The sequence below is a fragment of the Pongo pygmaeus genome, chromosome 20, assembly GCF_028885625.2.
Source record: "Pongo pygmaeus isolate AG05252 chromosome 20, NHGRI_mPonPyg2-v2.0_pri, whole genome shotgun sequence".
Taxonomy (NCBI): domain Eukaryota; kingdom Metazoa; phylum Chordata; class Mammalia; order Primates; family Hominidae; genus Pongo; species Pongo pygmaeus.
The window spans coordinates 63,015,688-63,043,498 of NC_072393.2; the positions used below are offsets into that span (position 1 = coordinate 63,015,688).

Genomic DNA, 27,811 nt, shown 5'->3' on the forward strand with positions numbered 1-27,811 from the left:
AAGATGCTTCAAGGGAATTTCATACAGTTTTGATGGTTTTAATGCCATATGATTTAAACTATAATCTATGATGAGTAAACATTCACATTTTATAGCACAGGGTCACTCAATGCTAGAGGTTTTATGTAGAGCTCCTGAAATGATGCATCTGAGTCCTTTCAGCTGGGAAAGACATGGTCTGAATAGGTAATATCATGGTTAGAAAAACCCAATTGGGTTTCACATATGAGCACCAAACCTATATTTCCTCTCAAATAGAGGTACTGGTTTATAACTGAGGTGCTTCCCACATGGACTTGTCAACATTGGGTGCCTCCGTGTTGAGGGTGCAGCCAGGATTTATAAAACTGAAGACTGAATATTCTCTGGGGCAATACCAGGCAGATTCTCTTGTATATGACATTGTAGCTTAGAACAAGATGTTCTAATCTGCTCACTTTACTGAATCACATTTTAAGTTTGTTTCTAAAACAAAGATATTCAGGACAGTCAGAAGAGTAGTCCACATGGACATTCCTTTTTTTTTTGAGACGGAGTCTCACTCTGTTACGCAGGCTGGAGTGCAGTGGCGCAATCTCGGCTCACTGCAACCTCCGCCTTCTGGGTTCAAGCGATTCTCCTGCCTCAGCCCACCGAGTAGCTGTGCCACCACGCTTGGCTAATTTTTTTGTATTTTTAGTAGAAACGGGGTTTTACCGTGCTAGCCAGGATGGTCTCGATCTCCTGACCTTGTGATCTGCCCACCTTGGCCTCCCAGAGTGCTGGGATTACAGGCATGAGTACTGTGCCTGGTGGACATTCCATTATTAACTCACCTTGGCCTTGGAATTAATGACTTGGAGAAGAACTGAATGGGGAGCGGGGAGCAGTAGAAGCATAAGCCTTTCTGACTGTCTACATGTTCTTGCCCAGTTTCAACTTCTAGTCATGGCGAACGATCCCAGGGGAGCACAGACTGGACCCTGTTATGATCTGTCTTGGAGTGGATCAGACTGATGATCACCAACAACCAACTCATTCCCGGATAAGGAAGAAGAGAGTGTCACCTACTTCAATGTGGTTTCAACCCCACTTCTGCATCTTAAAGACATTGTATTGTTTCAGCAGTAATACCCCTGTTCATTAGTCCTCCTGATGTTTTCATTCCTCATCTCATCTTTTTCTTAGCAGCATTCAATGAATCCTTCATTCTCGAAACACTCTATATCTTTGGTTTTCATGAAACCATTTCCACCTTGTTTTGTCCTACGACTTTTTTGAAAAAACAAAAACAAAAACGAAAAAAAAAACCCTTTTTTTCTTTTTAAATTCTGGTAAAAAACACAAAATGAAAATTTGCTATCTTAACTATGTTGAAATGTGCAGTTAGTAAAGTACATTCACATTGTGGTGCAAGCCATCACTACCATCCATCACTAGAACCCTTTTCATCTTGCAGATCTGAAACTCTACCCATTAAACAACTTCCCATCTTCCCATCCCCACAGCTCCTAGCAATCAACATTCTACTTTCTCTATCAGTTTGACTACTCTAGGTACCTCATATGAGTAGAATCATACAGCATTTATCCTTCTCTGCCTGGCTTATTTCACTTGTATAATGTCCTCAAGGTTCATCCATGTTGTAGCATGCATCAGAACTTCCTCCCCTTTTAAAGGCTGGATAATATTTCATGGTATGTTTAGACCACATTCTGTTTATCCATTCATCCATCAGTGAACACTTGTGCTCCTTCTAACTTTGGGCTGTTGGGTTCCTGCTACTGTTGCTCCCAGTGCTCAATCTCGTTTACTCCCTCCTAATCAAGTGTACAACGTTGGACACTGCACGATGATGCCACTTCATCTTGGATGCTAATCTGCCATGTTGACTTCTGATTAACCCCAGGCCCAGGAATGCCTCAAGATTTCTACTTTACTTACTGTTGCTTGTGTAAGCCAAGACAACCTTAATGTTATCATAAACATGTACTTACCTAAGTCCTGTCCTTTGGCAAATTATGGGCTATGAGACACAGCATTCTTGCTGTTCCCTGAGGGGTCAATTTCAGCGATCCTGCACATTCCTTCTGAAGCACGTATGCTCTTTCTATATGGTATGTCAGCTCTGGGTCTGGAGAGTAACAGTGCAGAGATCTACCTGTCTTGTTGCCACATGTTTCTAAACTTTCCAATAAATCACCTTCTACTGACAAACTGGATTTGTCTTCCTTATTCTTTGGTTTCTTGGCTCCTTTTTGGTATGGATTTGCTTTCCCTATGTGGTTCTTTCATGAAACTGTTGGTGAGCTAGCCAGGAGGAATTCAGGAGCCAAAGTATGGGCAAGGGAAGGAAGCCTCAGTTGGAGAAGTCTTGGGGCAGCCCTCTGTGTGTGTGGGGTGGTGTTGCCCATTTGCTGGATGCCTGCAGACCACCGCCTGAGTACAGGGATGGCCCAGAACGCTACAGGGTCTAGAGTGCTTGTGAGAAGAAAACCACACCATGGACTGAAGGTCACTGAAGGTGGCAAAAGAGGGGTGGCTGCTATTATGGGTTGCACATGTGACCCCAGAAGTACAGTTAGCAACCGAGACAAAGGTACAGAAGCTAGAGAAGTAATTATAGTAAAAGAAGGATACGAGAATCTCCACATCTGTGTTAGCATCTAATTTGGTGCATAAGCTTGAAACTCAGGAGGTGCAGCTGGAAACTTGTCTGCTGCTTTATGCAGCTGTGAGGACAAAAACTGCACTGGTTGAAACTGTGAGCTGTCCTTGCTAGACCAGACCAAGAAGCTGAGACCTGGAATCCTTGGGAATCGACTTCGGAGTCAGATGAAAACAGAGGTTATCTCAGAGTAGGAGGATTGTCCTCCCCTTTTGAGGGCAGGAGGAAAACAAAACCCAACAGATACAGCTGTACAATAGCAAGCAGTCTTTTCACAGGAAAGCTTAACTCTGAGAGTACACCTCAGCAGAATTATTGGACACAGCAAGAACTCTTAAAGCAGCTGCCAAGAGACAGCATAGCCACATGGATGGTGGTGTGGCCATGAGAGAGGCCTGGCCCAGTGAAGGGGACTTCCCAGGTCAGACACTGGCATGGTGGTCTCTGGAGGAGGCACAGAGCAATTCAGGGGAGCTGGGTATGCAACAGGCCATCTATGACCAGCAGTTGCAGTTGTCCCCTTGTAGGACAAGATGTATATTATGTGCGGGATGCTGTAGCTGGTCTTGGAGAAACCGAAAGGGGAAGGGATAAGGTCTGACTGGTTACCAAGGGAAAAGAAAAGGAGGTACCAAGTCTATTGGACTCAAAAAAGAAGGTCTAAAAGGCCCTGTTAGGATTACCAGAAAACAAATGTGGTACAATCTGATCTCAGCTGGAATAAACCAAGAAACATGAAATCAGCAACCTAATGCCTTGTTGGTGGGCATTTGAAAGGACTTAACTTCTGCCCAACTGTTTAGACCTCTTCCCAGCATCCGGCCAGAAAAGGAGGATGGAGGAGATGAAATTCTGTATATTAAAAAAGAACTCCAGTCTCTGTTCCAGCCTTGGACTCCTATCCAGCCTACACACTGGGGAGGGGGGCCAAGGTTGCCACTAGGGATGAGCAGTAGAGGGTGACTAGAGGCTCCATGTGGAGCTCACAATATCAGAGTTGAAAAACACATGCAGAGGACACTAGTTGTAGTGGACACAGGTGCAGAGTGCACCTTAGTTCTTGGAAGCCCAGAGAGACACACTGGTAAGTGGGCAGCTCTAGATGGTTACTGGGGACAAACAATCCTAGTGGGACAAACTCCTCCCCTTCTTGGTACTGGACGGTGGAGTTTCCCTGCTTACTATACTGTCTTTATCTCACCTATTCCAGAAAACATGTTGGATATGGACATCCTTTAAGGATGCACTTTACAAACGTCCATGGGGGAATTCCACCAATGAGTTTGGGTGGTAAACGCTATTTAAAGAGTGGCAGTGAAATAGGCACCTGTACTTTTTCCTCCCCCATAATGTATTATCAGTGTGAAATAACAAATTATTTTCTTGGCAGAATAAAAGAGATGACAGCCACCATAGAGGAACTAGCCAAAGTTAATACTAGTTGGCCAGCCCAGAGTCCCTTCGGCAGTTCTGTGTGACTGGGAAAGGAAACCTGACAGCACTGGGCACGTGACAGTAAACTACAGGGAATTCAATAAGGTATTTGCTGACATATACCCTGCTGTGCCTAATATCATCTAAGTGATAGAACAACTATACAAACTATAGGTACTTATCATCTGTATTTGATTTAGCCAATGCTTTTTTTTTTTTTTTTTTTTTCTTGAGAAAAGGTCTTGCTCTGTCACTCAGGCTGGAGTGCAGTAGCACCATCATAGCTCACTGCAGCCTTGACCTCCTGGGCTCAAGCGATCCTTCGACTGCAGCCTCCTGAGTAGCTGGGACTACTCAGGAGTGTGCCATCAAGGTGCGCCACCAAGCCCAGCTAACTTTTCTTATTTTCTGCAGAGATGAGAAAATAAAGAGACCAGGCTGATCTTAAACTCTTGACCTCAGGTGATCCTCCCGCCTCAGCCTCCCAAAGTGCTGAGATTACAGGCACATACTAGATTTGTCTACCTCATTCTTTGGTTTCTTGACTCCTTCTGTGTTGGGGAATGCTTTGCATATACAGCCCTTTCACAAAAGAGACCCCACAAAACAATTGATCTCATTCTGTACATCCAGCTAAAATCACATGTGTACTAGCCGATAAGGCAGAACAAAAGTAATTAAGAGGTTTTATTTACTTAAATATATAGTGAGTCAAAGAAATGTGGATGAGCATTGATTTGAAGGCTATTTATAGTTCATGAAGGTAAGCCTGGTGCTAACCCACATTGAGGGTGTATCTTCCCCACTCAGTCCACTGATGTACAAGCCAATCTCCTCTGGTAATACCCTGAAGACAGCCAGAAGTAATGTTTACCAGTTACATACATATTCCTTAATCCATTCAAGTTAATACCTGACATTAACCATCACATCAACCCATGTTCTATGGTGCAAAGCACTGTGGATGCATTATCTCAGTTTACACAAGGAAACTATAGGCTCAAACAGGCTTAATCAGTTTCTAAACTGACCCTTTAATTTAGTGGGATATGTTGAATCAAGGACATAGTGATGCATGCTACAATCTAGATGCATCTTGAAGACATTATGCTAAGTAAAAAAAAAAAAATCAGACACAAAACATCACATATTGTGATCTCATTTTTATGAAATGTCCCAAGTAGGCAAATAGATAAAAAGAGGAATTAGATTGGTGGTTGCCAAGGACTGGGGAGAGAAGAGAAAAAAAAGTAATGGCTAGTGGGTAGGATTTCTTTTTGTAGTTAAAGTAGTCTCAACTATTGTGGTGGTTGTTGCATAACTCTGATTCTAACAAGGCCACTGAATTTTATACTATGAAAAATAGGCCGGGCACGGTGGCTCACGCCTGTAATCCCAGCACTTTGGGAGGCCGAGGCGGGCGGATCACGAAGTCAGGAGATTGAGACCATCGTGGCTAACACGGTGAAACTCTGTCTCTACTAAAAATACAAAAAAATTAGCCAGGTGTGGTGGCATACTCCTGTAGTCCCAGCTACTCGGGAGGATGAGGCAGGAAAATGGCTTGAACCCAGGAGGCAGAGGTTGCAGTGAGCCGAGATTGTGCCTCTGCACTCCAGCCTGGGCGACACAGCACGACTATGTCTCAAAAAAATAATAGTAATAAAGTAAAATAAAATAAATAAATAAAAATAGCCAGGCACAGTGGCTCACACCTGTAATCCCAGCACTTTGGGAGGCCGAGGCAGGCAAATCACGAGGTCAAGAGATTGAGACCATCTTGGCCAACATGGTGAAACCATGTCTCTACTAAAAATACAAAAATTAGCCGGGCGTGGTGGCATGTGCCTGTAGTCCCAACTACTCTGGAGGCTGAGGCAGGAGAATTGCTTAAACCCAGGAGGCAGAAGTTTCAGGGAGCTGAGATTGCGCCACTGCACTCCAGCCTGGGTGACAGAGGGAGACTCTGTCTCAAAAAAAAAAAAAAAGAAAGAAATAGACTTTTATGCTACGCTATGAGGACTAAGCTCTGATTTTTTTTATGTTGCCCAAATTCCTACCTAAGGGATCTAAGGAGTCATGCCCTACAACCATAAATTCTCATCAGATGAGTTTTATTTGACCCTACACATCATGAGTTACTTTTCAATCTAATTCTGGCATAACATTATGAGACCAGGAAAAAAATATTTAACCCCAAAATATATTTCTTTGCCACACCTTGAAATTGCCCTGCAAAGTCTCTGTTGGGAGAAATCCACATCCTATAGAGAATCTCCTTTCCCCGTTGTTTTCCTTCCTTTCTTTCCAGATCCAGGAGATAATCAACTAAGAGCCAGGTACCCTTTTGGGCTTGATAAGAAACATTTTACAACCTGCTCTCTCTCTCTGAAGTCTGCTGAGAACTTCCTCTGCACAATAAAATTTGGTCTCCACGATCCTTTATGTTATCCTGAACATTCCTTTCTATTGATCCCAGGTGTTCAGATAAACTCAACCAATTGTCAACCAGAAAATGTTTAAATTTACCTATAGCCTGGAAGCCGCCACTCTGAATTGTCCTGCCTTTCTGAACCAAAACAATGTATTTCCTAAATGTATTTGATTGATGTCTCATGCCTCCCTAAAAGTCTGTAAAATCAAGCTGTACCTCAACCACCTTGGGCACCTGTTCTCAAGACCTCCTGAGGGCTGTGTCATGAGCCATGGTCACTCATATTTGACTCAGAATAAATCTCTTAAAATATTTTACAGAGTCTGACTCCTTTCGTCGACAATAATCTGGCGCCCAAACATGTGGGGCCTCAGAGAAGACTCAGGACCCCGAAGGAGTTGCCAGAAACCGGAGCTAAGGTACCAGCAGGGGCCCATTGAAGCCCCACTGAGTTCAAGCTTCTCCTCCGGTAGAGCTGGTAAGTCCTCCTGAGCCCCGGACCTCTCCTCAACCAGACTTTTCTTAGGCATCCCTGAGCCCTCTTCTTGAGTAGGCCCGGACCTTGGATTTCTGTGTCCATCCTTGCTGTACCCAGTTTTAGCAAGAATCCTGTTAAGTAGGTTTAGTGAGAATTCCCTTATCCTTGATCAGGTTCCTCATCTTCCACCCTTAATGTCTCAGTCCTTGGCCTGCCTTTAGCAGGATTCTACCCTTAATACCTAATGAAGTTCCTGTTTGTGATTTCCCACCCACTGACCCCCTTACTCTTACAGTTGGCTACAAAACCAACTGTTGTTGCTATATTGGGGAGTTGAGTTCACTCTCTCTCCCCCATTGCAATTGTCCTGAACAGTATTACTTAACCGTTTACACACATGTATTCTTTTCCTGTTTCCCTCATTTGCATGAGAAATAGAATTCTGCCTTTACAGCCTCAATGCAGAGCAGTGGGTGTTGTGTGAGATACAGTATTGAAGATGAGTCTCACTTCTGTCTGTGATGAAATAGATTGCGAATTGCAAAGAGAATACAGGTAGCAATGTAGGAGCTAAACTTAAATATCCTCTAATTTAGAGTCAATGACTTTGTCCTTTCTACTGTGAATCTGGCTACTTTCTGCTATGCCAGAAAATGATGTACTTAACTGCAGCAAACATGTATCTTTAGTTTATCTTCCACCCACACAAACCTCTGGGACAGCACATGTTATCAGGAGTTTTCCCCTCACGTTTTTACTCTCTTAAGATGACTGTGGCTGGAAGGGTCATGTCCTGAGGAATCTTATTACTTAGATATTATTGATTTTTGCAGAGTGGGGCATCTGACATATGCACACCAGTGCCTCTTCTCTTGACATTTTTGCTCTTTGTATCAACAGTGAACTTGTTGTTTCTCTCTGTATATCTGGACAATAAAATCGAATTCCTCATACTCAAAAATGGTCAGGTCACATTCAGGTCATGTGGGCACAAAATAATAGAAACTTACACTGAGACCTAGAAAACGAAACATTCAAGCAGAAAACTGCAGAGATATAGGGACTTCTGTTTGATTCCGCAATTCCAGCTATTCCTGAAAAAGGTGGAGCTCAATTCTTACACTGGATTCATTGAAAAAGCACAGTGTTTTCTGTTTCCCTTTTGCTTGAATTCCTTGTCATGTCTAATGTTGCCTGCAACTCAGGGTTTGGAATAATCCAATAGGAGCTCTGATTGTGGACACAATCTAACGTTCTAATAACCAAGTGATGTGTTCAACCTGATATAGATAATAAACTCCAAGATCTTCAAAAACCAAAATGAAGACTTGTTTTTCATCTTACACTGAAGATACTACATTATTTTTATTCATGGAAGGGGTCTCAGCGCTATTTCGATGAATACAGTCCCAATTCCCATTTGAAAAATAAGAAAACTGAGGCTCATAGAAGTTATGTCATCTTTCTGCTGAAAAACAGCTAGTAAAAAGTTGGATAATCACTGTTTGAATGCAGACACTTGGAGCTCTGAAAGGAGAACATTTATGCAGGAACATGCAAGATCATGGACCTTGGGGCCATGCCATGCTGCTATACCAAAATTGAAGTAGTTAAAAATATGGATACTCCATGGGTTCATCGGGGAACCTTGCAAGATGCCAAAGACTTGGATAAGCTGACAAAACTAGAACAGGTGTTTTAAATTTGGGGCGGGGGCATTACAACCTTTAAAATATCTTTTATAAAAATTCGACTTCCAAAATCTGAGAGTACTTGTCAGAAACAGTATTTTTTAAAACTCGGAATACAGGTTAAAAGCCAGGCTCCTTAATTCTGTATTTAAGGCTGTCCATGATATCGACCATACAGATGTTAGTAGCTTCATGTCTTGACCACACCTGACTCCCAACCCTGACTCCAAGCTGTGCCAGCTCTGCTCTCCCTGTGCAGTCTTCTGGGTTGTCCTCTGTCTTGGTTCATTGGTAGAATAGTCACAAACTTTGTTCCATACCTTAATCTTTTTAAGTTAACAGTGGATCCTAGAGGCCACTCTGCAGTGGTGTGGCAGTATTCCTTATTCTTGTTGTAAGTTGGGTACTGTTCCAGGATATTGTCGGTGGGAATTTTGGGTTTTTTTTGCTATTACAAATAAGGAACATTTGAATAGTTTTGTAAATCTACCTTTTTCGTGGTTTTGCTTGTATACTTTTTTCATTGGAGAAGGGGGAATTCTGCATGAAAATGTAAATATAAGTGTTAGAATGTGAGAATTTGCAAACTTATCCTACACAGACTTGTGTTATTTTCCTTCTAACCACCAACATATGAGTATACCTGTCTACCCAGGGTCTCTCCACTAGAGTGATTTGAATAATTTGAATGCTAGCTGTGTGGTAGGAAGGAGCCTCCCCACCGCTCTCAACACCAAAGATGTCCATGTCTTAATCTCAAAATCTGTGCATTTGTTACTTTTCATGGCAAAAATAACTTTGCCAATGTGATTAAAGGATCTTCAAACAGGGAGAACACCATGGACTATTCAGGTGAAGGCACTGTAATCACACGGGTCATTATAAGAGGGAGGCTGAAGTGTAAGAAGCAAAGGAGACCTGATGACAAGAGAGACGCAGCCTTGTGACAAGAAATGAGGGCAGCCTATAGAACAGGAGTCCCCAACCCCTGGGCCGCCGACCGGCACCAGTCTGTGACCTGTTAGAAACCAGGCCACACAGAAGGAGTTGAGCAGTGAGCGAACGTCACCGCCTGAGCTCTGCTGCCTGTGAGATCAGTGGCAGCATATTCTCACCGGAGCGTGAACCCTATTGTGAACTACGCATGTGAGGGATCTAGGTTGCACGCTTCTTATGAGAATCTAACTAATGCTTGATGACCTGAAGTGGAACAGTTTCACCCTGAAACCATTGCCCCACCCATCTTCCAGAAAACCCATCCCTGGTTCCAAAAAGGTTGAGGACCACTGCTCTTGAAGCCAGCAAAGGCAAGAAGTAGATTCTCCCCTGGAGCCTCAGGAATGGCAGGCAGCTAGTCCCAGACATTAATTTTAGCTCATAAAGTATATTTTGGAATTCTGAACTACACAACGTAAGATAATTTTTTTTGTTTTGTTTTGCTTTAACTGCTATGTTTGTGGTAATTTGTTACAGCAGAGATAAAAAAATGAATACACTTCTCAGTATGATAGGTATGAAATGGTATCTCAGTGTAGTGTGAATTACACTTCTCTTATTTTGAATGTCATAAGTTATCTTTTTTAATGTTCATAGTACTTAGAATAATTTGGATAGACAAAGCACGTTGACAGAGCTTCTGTTGCTAACTGGAGGTATCGGATATTTAACAACACTTAGAAGTTTGGATGGCAACATTCGTTTAAACTGTGAGACAGTAATACCTGCTGAGGTGCAGAAACTTCACTACCCCTTCAAGAATCCTTTTTTTTTTTGAGACAGAGTTTCGCTTTTGCTGCCCAGGCTGGAGTTCAGTGGCGTGATCTCGGCTCACCACAACCTCTGCCTCCCGGATTCAGGCGATTCTCCTGCCTCAGCCTCCCATAGCTGGGTTTACAGGCATGAGCCACCACGCCCTGCTAATTTTGTATTTTTATAGAGACAGGGTTTCTCCATGTTGGTCAGGCTGGTCTCGAACTCCCGACCTCAGGTGATCCTCCTGCCTTGGCCTCCCAAAGTGCTGGGATTACAGGCGTGAGCCACCGCACCTGGAAGAATCCATTGTTTTTTTTTTTGAGACAGGGTCTTGCTGTATTGCCCAGGCTGGAGTGCAGTGGTGTGACTATGGTTCACTGCAGCCTTGAATTCCTGGGCTCTAGCAATCCTCCCACTTCAGCCACCTGAGTAGCTGGGATTGCAGGCATGGGCCAGCATGTCCAGCTAATTTTTTTGATTTTTAGAAGAGACGAGGTCTTGCCATTTTGCCCAGGCCAGTCTCAAACTCCTGAGCTCAAGCAGTCCTCCCAGCTCAACCTCCCGAAGTGCTAGGATTACAGGTGTGAGCCACTGCACCTGGCCAAGAACCCATATTTAGAGTCAGACTCACCGTATCCTTGAAGAAACCATTCCAAATATTATTTAAATGACTCCGTATTTTTGACTATCCTCATTATTCTCCAGAAATAATAACCAAAAGTAACTACATCTCTGGGATTTCTCACTAGGTAAACAATCTTAAATGAAAAAAAGAGATAATAAGAATAAATGTATCCATTCTTCTTGCTTCAAGATTCTTGCAAAAGGCAAAAAACATCAAACTCCTATTAAAGTTTTGGCTATAGCTTGTCCTTCTTTAATTCATTCATTTAACAAAATGTATTGAGAACCCACTATGTGCTTGACATCTACTTAGACACTGTAGAAGGAACAGAGGATAAGATACGGGTCATTTCTGCCCTGAAGAACATTATAAGGCAGGGAAGAGGCTAACTAATGTTTGGACCATCAAATGATGTTATTACACTTGGGCACCACTGTTTAAGAATCCCTGGGCTGTAAATCAGGAACTGTGAGTTTGTTGGGATTCTGCCAGAGACTCCGACTCAGTGCTACTCCAGGAAATTTTATCTTTCAGACCTCTCTTTCTTTTTGTAGGAATTCCTACTCTATCCCATATAAGCACATCTCAGGGACTAAGCAAGTAGATGTTAGCAGTCAACCATATGTAAGATTCTTTTATAAAATTCAACATGATGGCGTGAATAAACTCACTATGCTGCCACTGGTTGTGAAACCTGAAGAGATTAAACAAACTTTGCATTTTCTCAAAACAAACAAAAAAGAGTTTGTTTGAATTAATAAAGCTGACCCCAAGCTAGGATAAGTTGGATCCAGTGTCATACAAGGCCATTTCCAATTCTAAACAAATAACGACCATATGGAGCCTGTGGGGAAAACTGGTCAACTCTCACCTGAAGTTCCAAAAGTTGAGAATATCATATTCTGTCCTAGAAATTATTTTGTAATCCAAATTCACCAGGTCACCAACGCTGTTGTTAAATTTAATATTCTTCAGAAAGGAGTTAAGCTTAAAAATAGTGCACTGTTACAGGATGGAAAGAGTTCTGAATTTGGAAAGAAGAAACTTGAATAAGAGTAATACCTCTGAAACTTATTAGATATGTGGCTTTGGAAAAAGTCCCTTATTGTTTAAATCTTCAACTGTAAAGTTAGTTATTCAATTTTATTTTTACAAGAATTACGTGAGATAATACCTTTGATGGCCCATGAACAAAAATGTGGTATATATAAAGTAAAAATTAGATAAAGAAAACATTATATATGTAATGGAATGATAATTTAATATAAAGCATGTTAATGGAAATATCCCTTACTTCCTTGGTGGGATGAATGAGGACAGAAGAATCAAAATAATCTCTTGTTACTGGTTGAATTTTGTCTGCCCCAAATTTTGAATGTTGAAGTCCTAACTCCCAGTACCTCAGAATGTGACTGTATTTGGAGATAGGATTTTTACAGAGTTAATTAAGTTAAAATGAGGTCGTTAGGGTGGGTCCCAATGCAATCTGACTAGTCTCGCCATGTCTCCATGGGTTTTCTCTGGGTACTCCAGATTCCTCCCACATCCCAAAGATGTGCACAATAAGTTAACTGGTATGTCTAAGTTGTCCCAGTCTGAGTGAGTGTGGGTGTGTAGTAGGCTACACCATCTAGGTTTGTGTAAGTACACTCTATGATGTTTGCACAACAAGGTTCTTAGGAAATTGCCTAAGAACCCATTTCTCAGTATGTATCTTCATCCTTTAGCAATGTAGACTGTATTTCCATACTGTAAATAGTCCCCTTGTGGTGGATTTCTTTTTTATTATTTTATTTTTATTATACTTTAAGTTTTAGGGTTCATGTGCACAATGTGCAAGTTAGTTACATATGTATACATGTGCCATGCTGGTGTGCTGTACCCATTAACTCATCATTTAGCATTAGGTATATCTCCTAATGCTATCCCTCCCCCCTCCCCCAACCCTGCAACAGTCCCCAGAGTGTGATGTTCCCCTTCCTGTGTCCTTGTGTTCTCATTGTTGAAGTCCCACCTATGAGTGAGAACATGCGGTGTTTGGTTTTTCATCCTTGCGATGGATTACTGAGAATGATGATTTCCAGTTTCATCCGTGTCCCTACAAAGGACATGAGCTCATCATTTTTTATGGCTCCATAGTATTCCATGGTGTATATGTGCCACATTTTCTTAATCCAGTCTATCATTGTTGGACATTTGGGTTGGTTCCAAGTCTTTGCTATTGTGAATAGTGCCGCAATAAACATACGTGTGCATGTGTCTTTATAGCAGCATGATTTATAGTCCTTTGGGTATATACCCAGTAATGGGATGGCTGGGTCAAATGGTATTTCTAGTTCTAGATCCCTGAGGAATCGCCACACTGACTTCCACAATGGTTGAACTAGTTTACAGTCTCACCAACAGTGTAAAAGTCTTCCTATTTCTCCACATCCTCTCCAGCACCCGTTGTTTCCTGACTTTTTAATGATTGCCATTCTAACTGGTGTGAGATGGTATCTCATTGTGGTTTTGATTTGCATTTCTCTGATGGCCAGTGATGATGAGCATTTTTTCATGTGTTTTTGGCTGCATAAATGTCTTCTTTTGAGAAGTGTCTGTTCATTGTCCTTTGCCCACTTTTTGATGGGGTTATTTGTTTTTTTCTTGTAAATTTGTTTGAGTTCATTGTAGATTCTGGATATTAGCCCTTTGTCAGATGAGTAGGTTGTGAAAATTTTCTCCCATTTTGTAGGTTGCCTGTTCACTCTGATGGTAGTTTCTTTTGCTGTGCAGAAGCTCTTGAGTTTAATTAGATCCCATTTGTCAATTTTGGCTTTTGTTGCCATTGCTTTTGGTGTTTTAGACATGAAGTCCTTGCCCATGCCTATGTCCTGAATGGTAATGCCTAGGTTTTCTTCTAGGGTTTTTATGGTTTTAGGTCTAACGTTTAAGTCTTTAATCCATCTTGAATTAATTTTTGTATAAGGTGTAAGGAAGGGATCCAGTTTCAGCTTTCTACATATGGCTAGCCAGTTTTCCCAGCACCATTTATTAAATAGGGAATCCTTTCCCCATTGCTTGTTTTTCTCAGGTTTGTCAAAGATCAGATAGTTGTAGATATGCGGCGTTATTTCTGAGGGCTCTGTTCTGTTTCATTGATCTGTATCTCTGTTTTGGTACCAGTACCATGCTGTTTTGGTTACTGTAGCCTTGTAGTATAGTTTGAAGTCAGGTAGCGTGATGCCTCCAGCTTTGTTCTTTTGGCTTAGGATTGACTTGGCGATGCGGGCTCTTTTTTGGTTCCATATGAACTTTAAAGTAGTTTTTTCCAATTCTGTGAAGAAAGTCATTGGTAGCTTGATGGGGATGGCATTGAATCTATAAATTACCTTGGGCAGTATGGCCATTTTCACAATATTGATTCTTCCTACCCATGAGCATGGAATGTTCTTCCATTTCTTTGTATCCTCCTTTATTTCATTGAGCAGTGGTTTGTAGTTCTCCTTGAAGAGGGCCTTCACGTCCCTTGTAAGTTGGATTCCTAGGTATTTTATTCTCTTTGATTTCAATCTACCAATATGACATCACTGAATGTGGAGTTAGAAAGAGAGGTACAGTTCATGGCTCACAGTTCCTACAGCCCTTTTAATTTCCTAAATGACTACAGCAATAAAGTATCTTTTGTTAAAATATCTGGCCTTTTGTTCTTGGTTCCTGAAAAAGTTCCAGAACAGCTCCAGAGCCATAAAGGTGAAAGACAGTATTTCAACCACACATGAGTTTATGTTAATGAGGTGATTTTTGGAAACTCACAAGATAATCCCAATATTTGGGGGGAGTGGTGGCTGGTTGCCAGAGGAAACAGCCATGTGCTCAGAGGACTGGAACTCACAGCTCCACCCTCTACTTCTGGGAAAAGAGAGAGGCTGAAAATTAAGTTGATCGCCAGTGGCCAATGATTTAATCAATCACATCTACATAATGAAACCTCCTTGAAAACCAAAAAGGCCTGAGTTCAAGCAGCTTTCAAGAAGGTAGACAAAAACACATCCTTGTGCTGGGAGGGTGGTGCACTCCAACTCCACGGGCACAGAAGTTCTGCACTAGGGATTCTCTCAGACCTTGCCCTACATGTCTCTTCATCTGGCTATTTATTTGTATCCTTTAAAATATCTTTTATAATAAACCAGTAAACATAAATGTTTCCCTGAGTTCTGTGAGCTGCTCTAGCAAACTAATGGAACCCAAGGAACCGGTTGTGGGAGCCCCAATTTATAGCAAATCTCTCAGAAACACAGGTACAACAATCTGGAGTTTGGAATTGGCATGGGAAGTGGGGGGACAGTCTTGTGGGACTGAGCTGTCTAACCTGTAGGATCTGATGTTCTCCAGGTAGCGTCAGAACTGAATTGTAGTAGCGGTCACCTGCCTGGTGTCTGCTGCGGAAGGGTTTTTTTTGAGATGTTAAGACATTATAAGAGACAACAGAAAAAATGTATACGATACAACCTTCTCTGAGTTATATTTCTCCATAGCCCTTTTTACTGTTCATCAGACTGTTTATCTAACTCATGAATTTGTGGCTTGTCTCTCTCCGCTTCAAAGTAAATTACATAATAGGAGGGCAGGGATTTGTTTTGTCTCTGCTGTATCCCCCTGAATTGCTTTCCTTATTTGTCTCACCTTCCAATACTAATTCTACATTTCTCCTAGTCAGGGCTAGTCCCCTAAAACAGGGACCATTTCCATTTTGTTAAGGGGCGGAACGCGGTTCAAGCCTAGCAGATTGGTTCCAAAAACGTCGCGTTATTCACTGCCTCTGATCAGTGACATTCCCATTTGCAGCTGAAAGAGGTATTAATTTGCCAGAGTCATAACACGGTTGGAGTTCCTCGTCGCTGTTCTTATTCCAAAATAAGCTTAACACAGAAAGATAATCACACTCCCACGGACTGGCACAGAAGGCCGCGCTCTGAATGACATCGCGATCACAGAGGCACAGACAGCGTCACAAAGCCCCACACGTACTCACACCGAAGGCTCAGCCGTCGCGCGTTTCCCTCCCAGGCCCCAGGAACTGGTAACTAGGGTCGCTTCTGGTCTCTAGGCGAGGAGAGGGGGAGAGCGCAATCTTTGCGCCTGCGCACAGTCCTGCTCTTACCCGCCGGAACCCTGGGCCACGCCCGGCTCGCATAATCACGCACTGCGCAGGCACCGCCCGCTCTGCTCTAAGGTCCCTCTCACTCCCTCAGCAGCCGGAGGACAATCCGCTCAACGCTAGGCCACGCCTTGTCTCTGCCCTTCTTGTCCGACCCCTGGAGAGAGGCTGGCGCCTGCGCGATGGGGGTTCCAGCGTCGACTCACGGAGTCCTTCGGATGAGAGCGTCTGGGTGCCAGACGAGGCCGGGGGTTTGTTTTGGGTGGTTTGGGAGACCGAGCTCGAGGGCTGGGCGAGGAAGGGCAGGCGAGGCGGGCGGCTCCGACGCGGGTCGCGAAGGCCCAGCCGCGTCGTCTGTCCCCAGGACGACTACATTTCCCAGAGGCCAGCGCGGCGCGCGTACTCGAGTCTGCGGGGCGGAGGCCGCGGCTCGGGGCTGCTGGGCGTTCGGGGCGGCTTGGGGCGGCGGGACCACTGGAGTGAGCTGTGGGAGAGATGGGGGTGTGCCTGTGTGTAAAAGATCGGTCAGCGTGTGAGGCTCCATGAGAGGGTGCGGTTTCTGTGTGTGTGTGTGTGTGTATGACCGAGAGTCCAGAGTGTGAGACCAGGGTATATTCGTGTGTGACAGAGCGAGACGGGCCAGTGTGAGAGACCAGTGAGTGTGAGAGAGATAGGGATGTGCCTGCATTTGAAAGAGAGCGTGTGAAGCTCAGTGAGAGGTTGCGAGGTGTGTGGGTGTGTAAGTGTGTAACAGACCAGGTGTCCAGAGCGTGAGACCAGGATGTATTCGTTTGAGAGAGTGAGATGGGCTGGATGGAGTGTGAGAGACCAGTGAGTGTGAGAGATGGGCGTGTGCCTGTGTGTATGAAAGGCCGGTCGGTCGGTGTGTGTGCGAGAGAGAGAAGAATCACCATGTATGCGAGACTAGACTGCAAGAACAGAGTGTGAGACTGTGGTGTGTTAATGTGTGAAAGGGAGACCAGTGAGTGTGAGAAATGGGTGTTTTGGGTGAAAGACCCGTCAGTGTGTGAGGCCGTGGTATGTGTGTCTGACAGACAGAGAGAGACCAGAGTGTGAGACCAGGGTGTGTTCGTGTGTGTGTGAGAGACAACATAGCGTGAGACCAGTGAGTGAGAGAGAGACAACATAGCGAGAGACCATGTGGCTGTGTGTGAAAGACCAGTCATTATGTGAGGCTCCTTGAGAGGCTGGTGTGTGTGTATGAGAGAGAGAAAGAGACTAAACTGTGAGAGTCCAAAGAGTGAGACTAGGGTATGTTGTTAAGAGTTTGTGAGAGAGAGGGAGGCGATCAAAGTATGGGACAAAGTTATGTTTCCTGGCTTGCGACTTCTAAGATCCTTGGAATCTCCAAAGTGTTAAGTGTCTTTTTGCATTCTAATGATTGGTGGGCTGGCAGCCTGTAGGTTGATCATGGTAAGGGCTGGTCACCAGAACAATCTAGGCAGGATTAGAGGGTTGGGATTACCTGCCCCATCCTCAGTCTCTAGGGAAAGGAAAGGGAGCCACAGGTTAAACTGATCGTCAGTGGTCAGTGATTTAACCAGTCATACCTACATTATGAAGCTTCCATAAAAACCCAAAAGGACTGGGTTCATCAAACTTCCAGATAGCTGAACACTGGAGGTTCCTGTAGGATGAGCCTCTTCCTATATAACCTTGTCCTATGCATTTCTTCACCTGCATCCTTTGTAATATCCTTTATTATTACAAATGTGTTTCCCTAAGTTCTGTGAGCTGCCCTAGCAAATTAATTGAATGCAAGGAGGGGATCATAGGAACCCTGATTTATAGCTAGTCAGAAGCACAAGTAAAACAACCTGGGGTTTGCAACTGGCATTGGAAGTGGGGAGCAATTTTGTAGGGCTGAGCCCTCAACCTGTGGGATCTTATGCTATCTCCAGGTAGATAGTGTCAGAATTGGGTTGCCCTAGAGGTCACCCACCTGGTATTCACTGAAGAATTTATTGCTTGCCTGGTGTGTGTGTGTGTGTGTGTGTGTGTAGACCCCCACACATCTGGTCTTAGAACTGTTTTGTGTTGTGTGAGTAGAGTAGGAGAAACAGTTTATTTTTCCTCTTTGTCACCTGAGTGTGTTATCAGGGACTGGATTGTGAGAATCCAGAGTGTGAGACCAGGGTATATCAATGTGTGAGAGAAATAGATGTGCCTGTGTGAAAGATTAACAACTATGAGGCTCCCTGGAGTCTGAGAAAAGATCATGTGTGTGTCTGAGTAAAAGCAAGAGACTAGACTGAGAGTTCAGTGATTGAGAGAGACTGGGGTATGTTGGTGTGAGTGTGTGAGAGACCAATGGGTATGTGAGAGACTAGAGTATGTCTCTGTCTGGCCTGGTAGGTTGTGAGAGGGTGTATCACAGTATGAAAAAGATAGGAGTGAGAGCAACCAGTATGTATTTTGTGTGCGTGAGATAAAGCAGTTGGAATATGAGAGATCAGAGTGTGTTTGTGTATCTGTGTGAGACACTGGAGCATTTGAGTAACTGAGGCCTCTTTGAAAGATACCATTGAATGTGTATGTATGAGAGACCATCATGTTTGTATGTGTGAAAGAGGGAGAGAAAGACTAGTGATGTGGTTGTGTGAGAGACCAAAATGGGTGAGAAAGACACTATGTGAACCATGGTGTGTTATCCAAAAGGCTTTACAAATATAACCTCTGTGAGGCTGTGAAGCATGCACGTGTGAGTGAGACAGAGATAAGGGACAGTGAGCTGTGTGTGTGAGAGAAGTAAGATTGGGGGTATGTGTGAAGGTGTTGGTGAATCTCCATGTGTGCTTATATTCACGTCCTCAGACAATGGAAATGTGACTGTGTATATGTGTTTGTTTTGGGGTGCTTGTGATTGTGTCCTCCGTGTGACCACGAAACCTGTGTTAGTGTCTGTATGTCACCCTGTATACCCGTAATTGTGGCCCTGTGTGACTGCTGTGTATGGAGACTACTTGGAAGATTGATAGGATTGGATTCTTTATGAGTGTGGCTATTTGGAATTGTGTGTTGCCGGGATAGGAAACATGGAATAGAATTCCTGTCCCCAGTCCAGGGGTTTCAGTAAGAAGCAAAAGCTGGGGTGACTGAAGCTCCTAACTGAAGCAGGAGACACCCTCAGTTCTGTGTGACAGGAGGGTAATCAAGGGGCTGGGACAGTGGTGAGAGTGAAAGTGGCAGAATTGAGTGCTAAAGGTTCCATCGTTTCAGGGTGAGGAAAGTGAAACATTGCCAGGGGGCGGGGCAGGGATGCAGTGGTGGGGATTGAGTGAAGAAGGAGGATAACCCTGGCCTCCGGTGGCATTTGGGAGTCAGATTTTCCTTTTTCTTTTTTTTTTTTTTCCCCCAAAAACCCCATCCATCTGGCCCAGAAAGGAGCCAGATTTTCAAACAGCAGACTTTCTTCTTCTTTTTTTTTTTTTATTATACTTTAAGTTTTAGGGTACATGTGCACAATGTGCAGGTTAGTTACATACGTATACATGTGCCATGCTGGTGTGTTACACCCATTAACTCGTCATTTAGCATTAGGTATATCTCCTAATGCTATCCCTCCCCACTCCCCCGACCCCACAACAGTCCCCAGAGTGTGATGTTCCCCTTCCTGTGTCCTTGTGTTCTCATTGTTCAATTCCCATCTATGAGTGACAACATGCGGTGTTTGGTTTTTTGTCCTTGCGATAGTTTACTGAGAATGATGATTTCCAGTTTCATCCATGTCCCTAAAATGGACATGAACTCATCATTTTTTATGGCTGCATAGTATTCCATGGTGTATATGTGCCACATTTTCTTAATCCAGTCTATCATTGTTGGACATTTGGGTTGGTTCCAAGTCTTTGCTATTGTGAATAGTGCCGCAATAAACATACGTGTGCATGTGTCTTTATAGCAGCATGATTTATAGTCCTTTGGGTATATACCCAGTAATGGGATGGCTGGGTCAAATGGTATTTCTAGTTCTAGATCCCTGAGGAATCGCCACACTGACTTCCACAATGGTTGAACTAGTTTACAGTCCCACCAACAGTGTAAAAGTCTTCCTATTTCTCCACATCCTCTCCAGCACCTGTTGTTTCCTGACTTTTTAATGATTGCCATTCTAACTGGTGTGAGATGGTATCTCATTGTGGTTTTGATTTGCATTTCTCTGATGGCCAGTGATGATGAGCATTTTTTCATGTGTTTTTTGGCTGCATAAATGTCTTCTTTTGAGAAGTGTCTATTCCTGTCCTTTGCCCACTTTTTGATGGGGTTGTTTGTTTTTTTCTTGTAAATTTGTTTGAGTTCATTGTAGATTCTGGATATTAGCCCTTTGTCAGATGAGTAGGTTGTGAAAATTTTCTCCCATTTTGTAGGTTGCCTGTTCACTCTGATGGTAGTTTCTTTTGCTGTGCAGAAGCTCTTGAGTTTAATTAGATCCCATTTGTCAATTTTGGCTTTTGTTGCCATTGCTTTTGGTGTTTTAGACATGAAGTCCTTGCCCATGCCTATGTCCTGAATGGTAATGCCTAGGTTTTCTTCTAGGATTTTTATGGTTTTAGGTCTAACGTTTAAGTCTTTAATCCATCTTGAATTAATTTTTGTATAAGGTGTAAGGAAGGGATCCAGTTTCAGCTTTCTACATATGGCCAGCCAGTTTTCCCAGCACCATTTATTAAATAGGGAATCCTTTCCCCATTGCTTGTTTTTCTCAGGTTTGTCAAAGATCAGATAGTTGTAGATATGCGGCGTTATTTCTGAGGGCTCTGTTCTGTTCCATTGATCTATGTCTCTGTTTTGGTACCAGTACCATGCTGTTTTGGTTACTGTAGCCTTGTAGTATAGTTTGAAGTCAGGTAGCGTGATGCCTCCAGCTTTGTTCTTTTGGCTTAGGATTGACTTGGCGATGCGGGCTCTTTTTTGGTTCCATATGAACTTTAAAGTAGTTTTTTCCAATTCTGTGAAGAAAATCATTGGTAGCTTGATGGGGATGGCATTGAATCTATAAATTACCTTGGGCAGTATGGCCATTTTCACGATATTGATTCTTCCTACCCATGAGCATGGAATATTCTTCCATTTGTTTGTATCCTCTTATTTCATTGAGCAGTGGTTTGTAGTTCTCCTTGAAGAGGTCCTTCACATCCCTTGTAAGTTGGATTCCTAAGTATTTTATTCTCTTTGAAGTGATTGTGAATGGGAGTTCACTCATGATTTGGCTCTCTGTTTGTCTGTTATTGGTGTATAAGAATGCTTGTGATTTTTGTACATTGATTTTGTATCCTGAGACTTTGCTGAAGTTGCTTATCAGCTTAAGGAGATTTTGGGCTGAGACAATGGGGTTTTCTAGATATACAACAGTAGACTTTCAAAGCATGAAGCAGAGACCCAAGAAGAGAATGGCTCCACCTTTACCTGTAAAGTAGAAGAAATGACTATTTTATAGAATTATTTCAAAAATAAATCGAGATAATCTAATCTATGCAGAGTACCTAATACATCTGAATGGGAAGGTAGCTCTTTGAAAAAGATTAAATTTCGGACCTCAAGCATGAAAAACAAAAGACCCAGTTATGAGTTATAGCCCTTCATTGGCCATAGGTTGCTTATACCCAGTTATGGGATCAACCAAAGCTGGGAAGAAGAAGAAAGTTTTAGGCTAGTCATTCTGGGAGTGCAGCAAAGGCCTCATCTCTCTCTAACCTTTCCCTTCCTTCAGCCTTGCCCTCTCAAGACACTGTTCTTCAAGAGAAAGACCAGAAGAGAAGGCAAAAATGAATGTTGAAGTAGTAAAAGTCATGCCCCAGGTTAGTTGATATTTTCTTTCTCTTCATGAAAGGCAGTCTTGCTGTTTAGGACTTTGTAATGCTTCTTTTCTTTTGAAAATTCCCTAATTAACAGTCCAGGAGCCTAGTTCCCACTTCTCTCAGGGGCCACTGTCTTTAACTCTAATTACCCAATGAGTGAGTAATAGCTTAGTATAAAAAGTCATGGAGGTCCCTCTGAGATTCCTCTTCCCACCTTGTGTACATTTTAAATTTAGTGCTGACTCTTGTGAAAAGACTTGGTTTATGTTGTATGGAATATACATGTGGATATGTTAGTACTAGTGAGTTGGGTTCCAGGTTAAATGTGCATGCAGTGCATTTCCTATATATAGAATGCATCAGGAATTATTCCTCTACCTGAAGTTTTGTCCAAATCTCTGATTATGTCCTTAAGATAAATTCTTTAAAAGTTTTTCTTTACATTTTAAGTATGAATTACCAACCTCATTTGTTCACCTGAAAAATTTTATTCTACTTAATTTTTGCAAATTTTATAAATTTAAATAGGTGAGATGTTCACATGGTACAAAATTTAAAAACAGATTTCACCCTTAATTCCCAGTTATTTTAAGAAGTTATTCTCACCATGTATCTCATTCAGAGCTGTTATGCCTTTGTGTGTATACATAAATACTTACTTCCCTTCAAAGTTAATGATTTTTCGTGTCTTGTTGATGAAATTTTTGTCTACCTTTAGGTCCTGTTTTTCTTATAAGATTTGTTTTATCCTTCACAGTTAAGTTTCTGGTAAGCTTAGACTTGATTTTTGTGGTTTTCTATCATGGTAGGGCTGAAATTACATTAACTTTTTATGTTAAATTTAATTTACATTAGATTTTTACATTTAATTTACATTAAAATTTTACATTAAATGTATAATTTATAATAAGTGAGGCAGAGATTTATTTTTTCAAGTTGGCACAATGGCATTAATTGAATTATTCATCTCATTCTCACTAGTTTGAAATGCCACCTATATGATGCACTAAATTCCTGTGTATATTTGGTTCTGTTGCTGTACTACACTCAGTTTTACTTGAATTTCTGCTTTTAATCTTTTAATTTTTAAATATTATATTGCACATGTATAAGGAACAATGTATAAAAAGGAACCCTTAATTCTCCCACTGTGAAATTCACATTTTTTCTAAGTGGAAAATTTGTTTTCATGACATACATGAGTGTCAGATGTCCATAATTAATGCTTAATTAATTTATATGCTTCATATTGAAAGTTACGTTAAATTAATTTTGAAACACTGCTTTTTTTTCTTGCGCTGTCAGAGTTCATGAGATATTAAAAAATATTTACGTGGATTGTGGTCATCTGTGTCTTCCTCAGCATTGAAACCATTTTGTGAATTACCTAACATAATTTTCCAAAGATACAGACCTTTTAGAGTTTGTGTGCCTGATGTTGTCGTTAAAATTCTACCTGAAGTCACAAGCACCAATTAACACAACAGAATTAGTCCCCTCCAATTTGCCCTATAGAAGTAAGTTGGGATCTCCACAATACCACTTACTGTCTTTAGTTTTGATATTTAACCTCACTCCTGAATAATGTTCCATACACTATTTCTTGGTTATTTTAGTTTTAGAAATGATCCAGTAACCTACTACTATAGATGATAAAGATGCAGTCCATTAACCCCACCACCTGAAATGCACACACACATGCTTATTTGATAGACTGTGAACATTATTCACTATTTTTGTTTTAAGTCAGTGTTCAGGGTAGCTTGGTGTCTTTCATCAATTTGGAAATTTTTCAACCACAAATATTCTGAAACTTTCCTCTTTTTCTAAGATTACAATTATATACATAATTGACACTGTTTTATATGTCACTTATGCTTTAATTCTCTCTTTAATTCTCTAATCTCCTGTTAAGCCCATAATGGAATTCTTAACTTCTGTTATTGCATACTTAGTTCTAGAATCTCTATTTAATTGTTTTATGTAATTTTCTATTTTCTTCCTAAATTCACTACCTTTCCTTTTAGCTCCTTAAAAATATTATCATAATATTTTGGTATCGTTGTTGGATAATTCCATTATCTGGATCTCTTATGTGTTTCTATTTTCTGATTTTTTGAAAATTGTCTTGATTTTTGTCTTAAATGCCTCATTTTGGGTTTAGTGCTAGACTTTATATATTTTTAAAAGATAGTTTGAAGCTTTGATGTCCTCCTCTTGAGAAGGTTTACTTAAAAAATAAATTTTATTTTTTAGAATAGTTTTAGATTTGTAGAAAAATTGCAGAGATAGTATAGAGAAATCTTATACCACACCAAGCTTCCCCTATTAATATTTTACATTAGTGTGGTACTTTTGTTAAAATTAATGAACCAATATTGATATGTTATTAGTAACTAAAGTCTGTGCTTAGTTTAGATTTTCTTTCATTGTTTTCACTTTTTAATTTTTTTTTTTTTTTTTTTTTGAGACAGAGTTTCACTCTTCCATCCAGGCTGGAGTGCAGTGGCAGGATCATAGCACACTATAACCTGACTCTCCAGTTCAAGCAATTCTCATGCCTCAGCCACTCAAGTAGCTGGGATTATAGGCATGCACCACCATGCACAGCCAATTTTTGGATTTTTGGTAGAGGTGGGGTTTTGCCATGTTGTCCTTGCCATGCTATGTAGGCTGGTCTTGAGCTCCTGGCCTCAAGTGATCCACCGGCCTTGGCCTCCCAAAGTGCTGGGATTATAAGTGTGAGCCACTGTACCCGGCGAGGTTTTCTTAGGTTTTATCTAATGTTTTTTTTCTGTGCCGGGATTCTATCTAGGAAATTACATTACATTTAGTAGTCATATTTCCTAAGACTCCTCTTAGCTGTGATAGTTTTTCATGCTTTGCTTATCGATGACCTTGTCAGCTTTGAGGAATACTCAGTTATTTTGTAGAATGTCTCAAATCTGATGTTTTTTCATGATTAGACTAGGGTACTGTGTTTTGGGGAGGAAGACTGCAGAGGTAAAGTTCCTTTTTCATCACATCAAATCAGAGGTGCACACTGTAAACATGATTTATTACTGTTGATGTTAATAGATGTTAACTTAATTAACTTTGAGGTAGTGTTTTTCAGATTTCTCTATAATAAGGTTATTCTTTTTTCCCTCACTTTTCCATACTGTACTGTTTGTAAGGAAGTCACTATGCACAACCTACACTCCAGAAGTGGGAAATTATGTTCTACCTCTTTAAGGGCAAACATAAATCATTTGAAAAATCTTCTAAATGAGATGTTTGCCTATTTTCCTCATTTATTTATTTAGTCTTAATTTAGTCACTTATTCAGTATTAATCCTCCTGGAAATTTCATAAATTATCTAATACCTTGCAATAAATGGTTTTTTCCTTAAAAAGAAAAAAGAATTACAAGCTCTTCAGATGCTATCCATTGGGATTTACTTCATTGGTTATAGCATTATCAATTAAAAAAAATCACTACATATACATGCATACATATATATAAAGTTATTCTATAGATATTGGTAAAATTCTGGTAGTATATATACTAGATTATTAACCATAAGTACCAGGATCAAAAGCAGTTTTTTCTGTGGGAACAGCCAAAGCTCCTCTGTCCTTAATAGTCACCAAAATTATCCTAAATATCGGAAAGAATGTGAGCACCTTTTGCTTGCATTGAGGAATACATCTCATTTTATAAGAATGTGTGAAATGATGGTTCTTAGTTCTCAACTCACTAGAAGGTGGAAACTAGAATTCAGGAAAACTGTGAGTACACAGAGAAACTTAAACAATTTTGTAATTCTTTTATATGAAAAATATATTAAACATTTTCCTAAAGGTATGTATATCTTCTAAAGTCTCATACATTGAATATCTGTTTAAAATTTGCTTTTAAACACTAATCTTTAGAACAAAGACATGGTACAGAGATGACTTTAAAGCGAATTAAAATGTGCTCATAACCTTGTCTTTAGTTATATTTTTGATAACTTTGCAAATCAGGCACTAAGATTAAGAAGATATTCATTCTCAACATGTTTTTATTATTTAAGAAAAAAAAATCAGCTACATTAGTTCAATGCCTTTCTCCAGCCCCTGCCAATAAAACTTGGATCCCATGGAGTATCATTTGAAAAATACCAATTTAGATATTCCTTGTGTGCTTTTGAAGATTCAACACAGGTATGTGTTCTTCCTTGAAGCCCTCTTCACTGCCTTGTAGTTATGCACCCATATTTCCCTGTGTTCAGAATTGATTGGCACCATTGTACCCAACGCAGTTAAACACTTCCATAAGTACTGTTTTGGCTTGGCTCTTCCTATTTATGTTTTTTCTCTTCTATGAGTTATTTCTCACCTAAAGTAGAGACATCTTGGATCAACTCAGAGTTATCTTTGGACATGAGCATTGGTTGGTTAAGAATATATTTGTCACTTCAGGACTTAGTGACATTCAAGGATGTGGCAATAGATTTTTCCCAGGAAGAATGGCAATGGATGAACCCTGCTCAGAAGTGTTTATACAGGAGTATGATGTTGGAGAACTATCAGAGCCTGGTATCCCTTGGTGAGGATCTTTTCCGTCCTGCATTATCTACCTTTAAGGAACTTCTTTGTCTATATATTATTAAATTTGCTTTTATTATATGTAGGTCAGAATGGAATTTGGGAATGGAATCTGAGAAACAGAGGATATAGAGGGACTGAAGAAAACTTGAGATTTAGAGTTAGTGAATTTGGTGACTATCAAATATTCCATGCGTACACCCTTAAGGCAATTGGGAACACAAGACACAATGTGAATCTCACCAGTCTCCTTGGTTTCCTTGTTCTCTCTCTCCTGCAGAATTATTATCACCACTAGACAACAACAAGGTTCACAAAGAATATATAGCTACATTACTATAAATTCAGAATATCACTTAAAATCTGTATCTTTGTATTAAGTAACAAACTGAAGACACAAACTGAAAATGGCTTCAGATCACTTACTGTTAGGGAAATTCATGTGGACCTTTCTTCTAAGCACTGGGGCCACCCCATTGGCTAGTTTAGCTTTCTGTTCTCTAGAAGCCCTTTTGATTATGCTGTGGTTCATTGAGCTTCCTGAAACTAAATTTATATCTTAAACCAAATTTGGGAAATTTTTAGCCATTATTTCTTCAAATCCTTTTTTCTGTTCTTTTCTGTTTTGGACTTCAGTTACACCTATGTTAGATTGTTTGATATTGTGCCCTAGGTAACTAAGGATTGTTTCACTTTTAAAAATCTTTGTTCTGTTTTAATTTTAATTTCTCTCTCGCTCTTTTTTTGTTTGTTTGTTTTTTGAGACAGTCTTGCTCTGTTGCCCAGGCTGGAGGGCAGTGGCGCTATCTTGGCCCACCACCTCCCAGGTTCAAGCAGTTCTCCTGCCTTAGCCTCCCAAGTAGCTGGATTACAGGCACCCACCACCACACCCAGCTAATTTTTTTTTTTTTTTTGAGACGGAGGCTCGCTGTGTCACCCAGGCTGGAGTGCAGTGGCACCATCTCGGCTCACTGCAAGCTCCGCCTGCTGGGTTCACGCCATTCTCCTGCCTCAGCCTCCTGAGTAGCTGGGACTATAGGTGCCCGCCACCACACCTGGCTAATTTTTTTGTATTTTTTTAGTAGAGATGGGGTTTCAGCATGTTAGCCAGGATGGTCTTGATCTCCTGACCTCGTGATCTGCCTGCCTCGGCCTCCCAAAGTGCTGGGATTACAGGTGTGAGCTACTGCGCCCGACCTAATTTTTGTATTTTTAATAG

The 27,811-nt window shown here is 41.3% G+C and overlaps 1 protein-coding gene across 2 annotated transcripts in view; it reads left to right on the forward strand.

Annotated features, from left to right (window-relative positions):
• The first annotated feature begins 9,332 nt into the window (after positions 1-9,332).
• Positions 9,333-27,811, forward strand: part of ZNF471 (zinc finger protein 471) — a 31,501-nt gene continuing 13,022 nt past the window's right edge. Inside the window, exons 1-3 of one of the 2 annotated variants that reach the window (XM_054462152.2) lie at positions 9,333-16,123; positions 21,933-22,020; positions 26,467-26,593. In XM_054462152.2, the coding sequence (XP_054318127.1) occupies positions 16,020-16,123; positions 21,933-22,020; positions 26,467-26,593 (319 nt within the window). In that variant the 5' untranslated portion in view covers positions 9,333-16,019. Of the gene's footprint in view, positions 16,124-21,211; positions 22,021-22,738; positions 26,594-27,811 lie in introns of those variants that run through there. The other variant, XM_063658518.1, reaches the window with a different exon arrangement.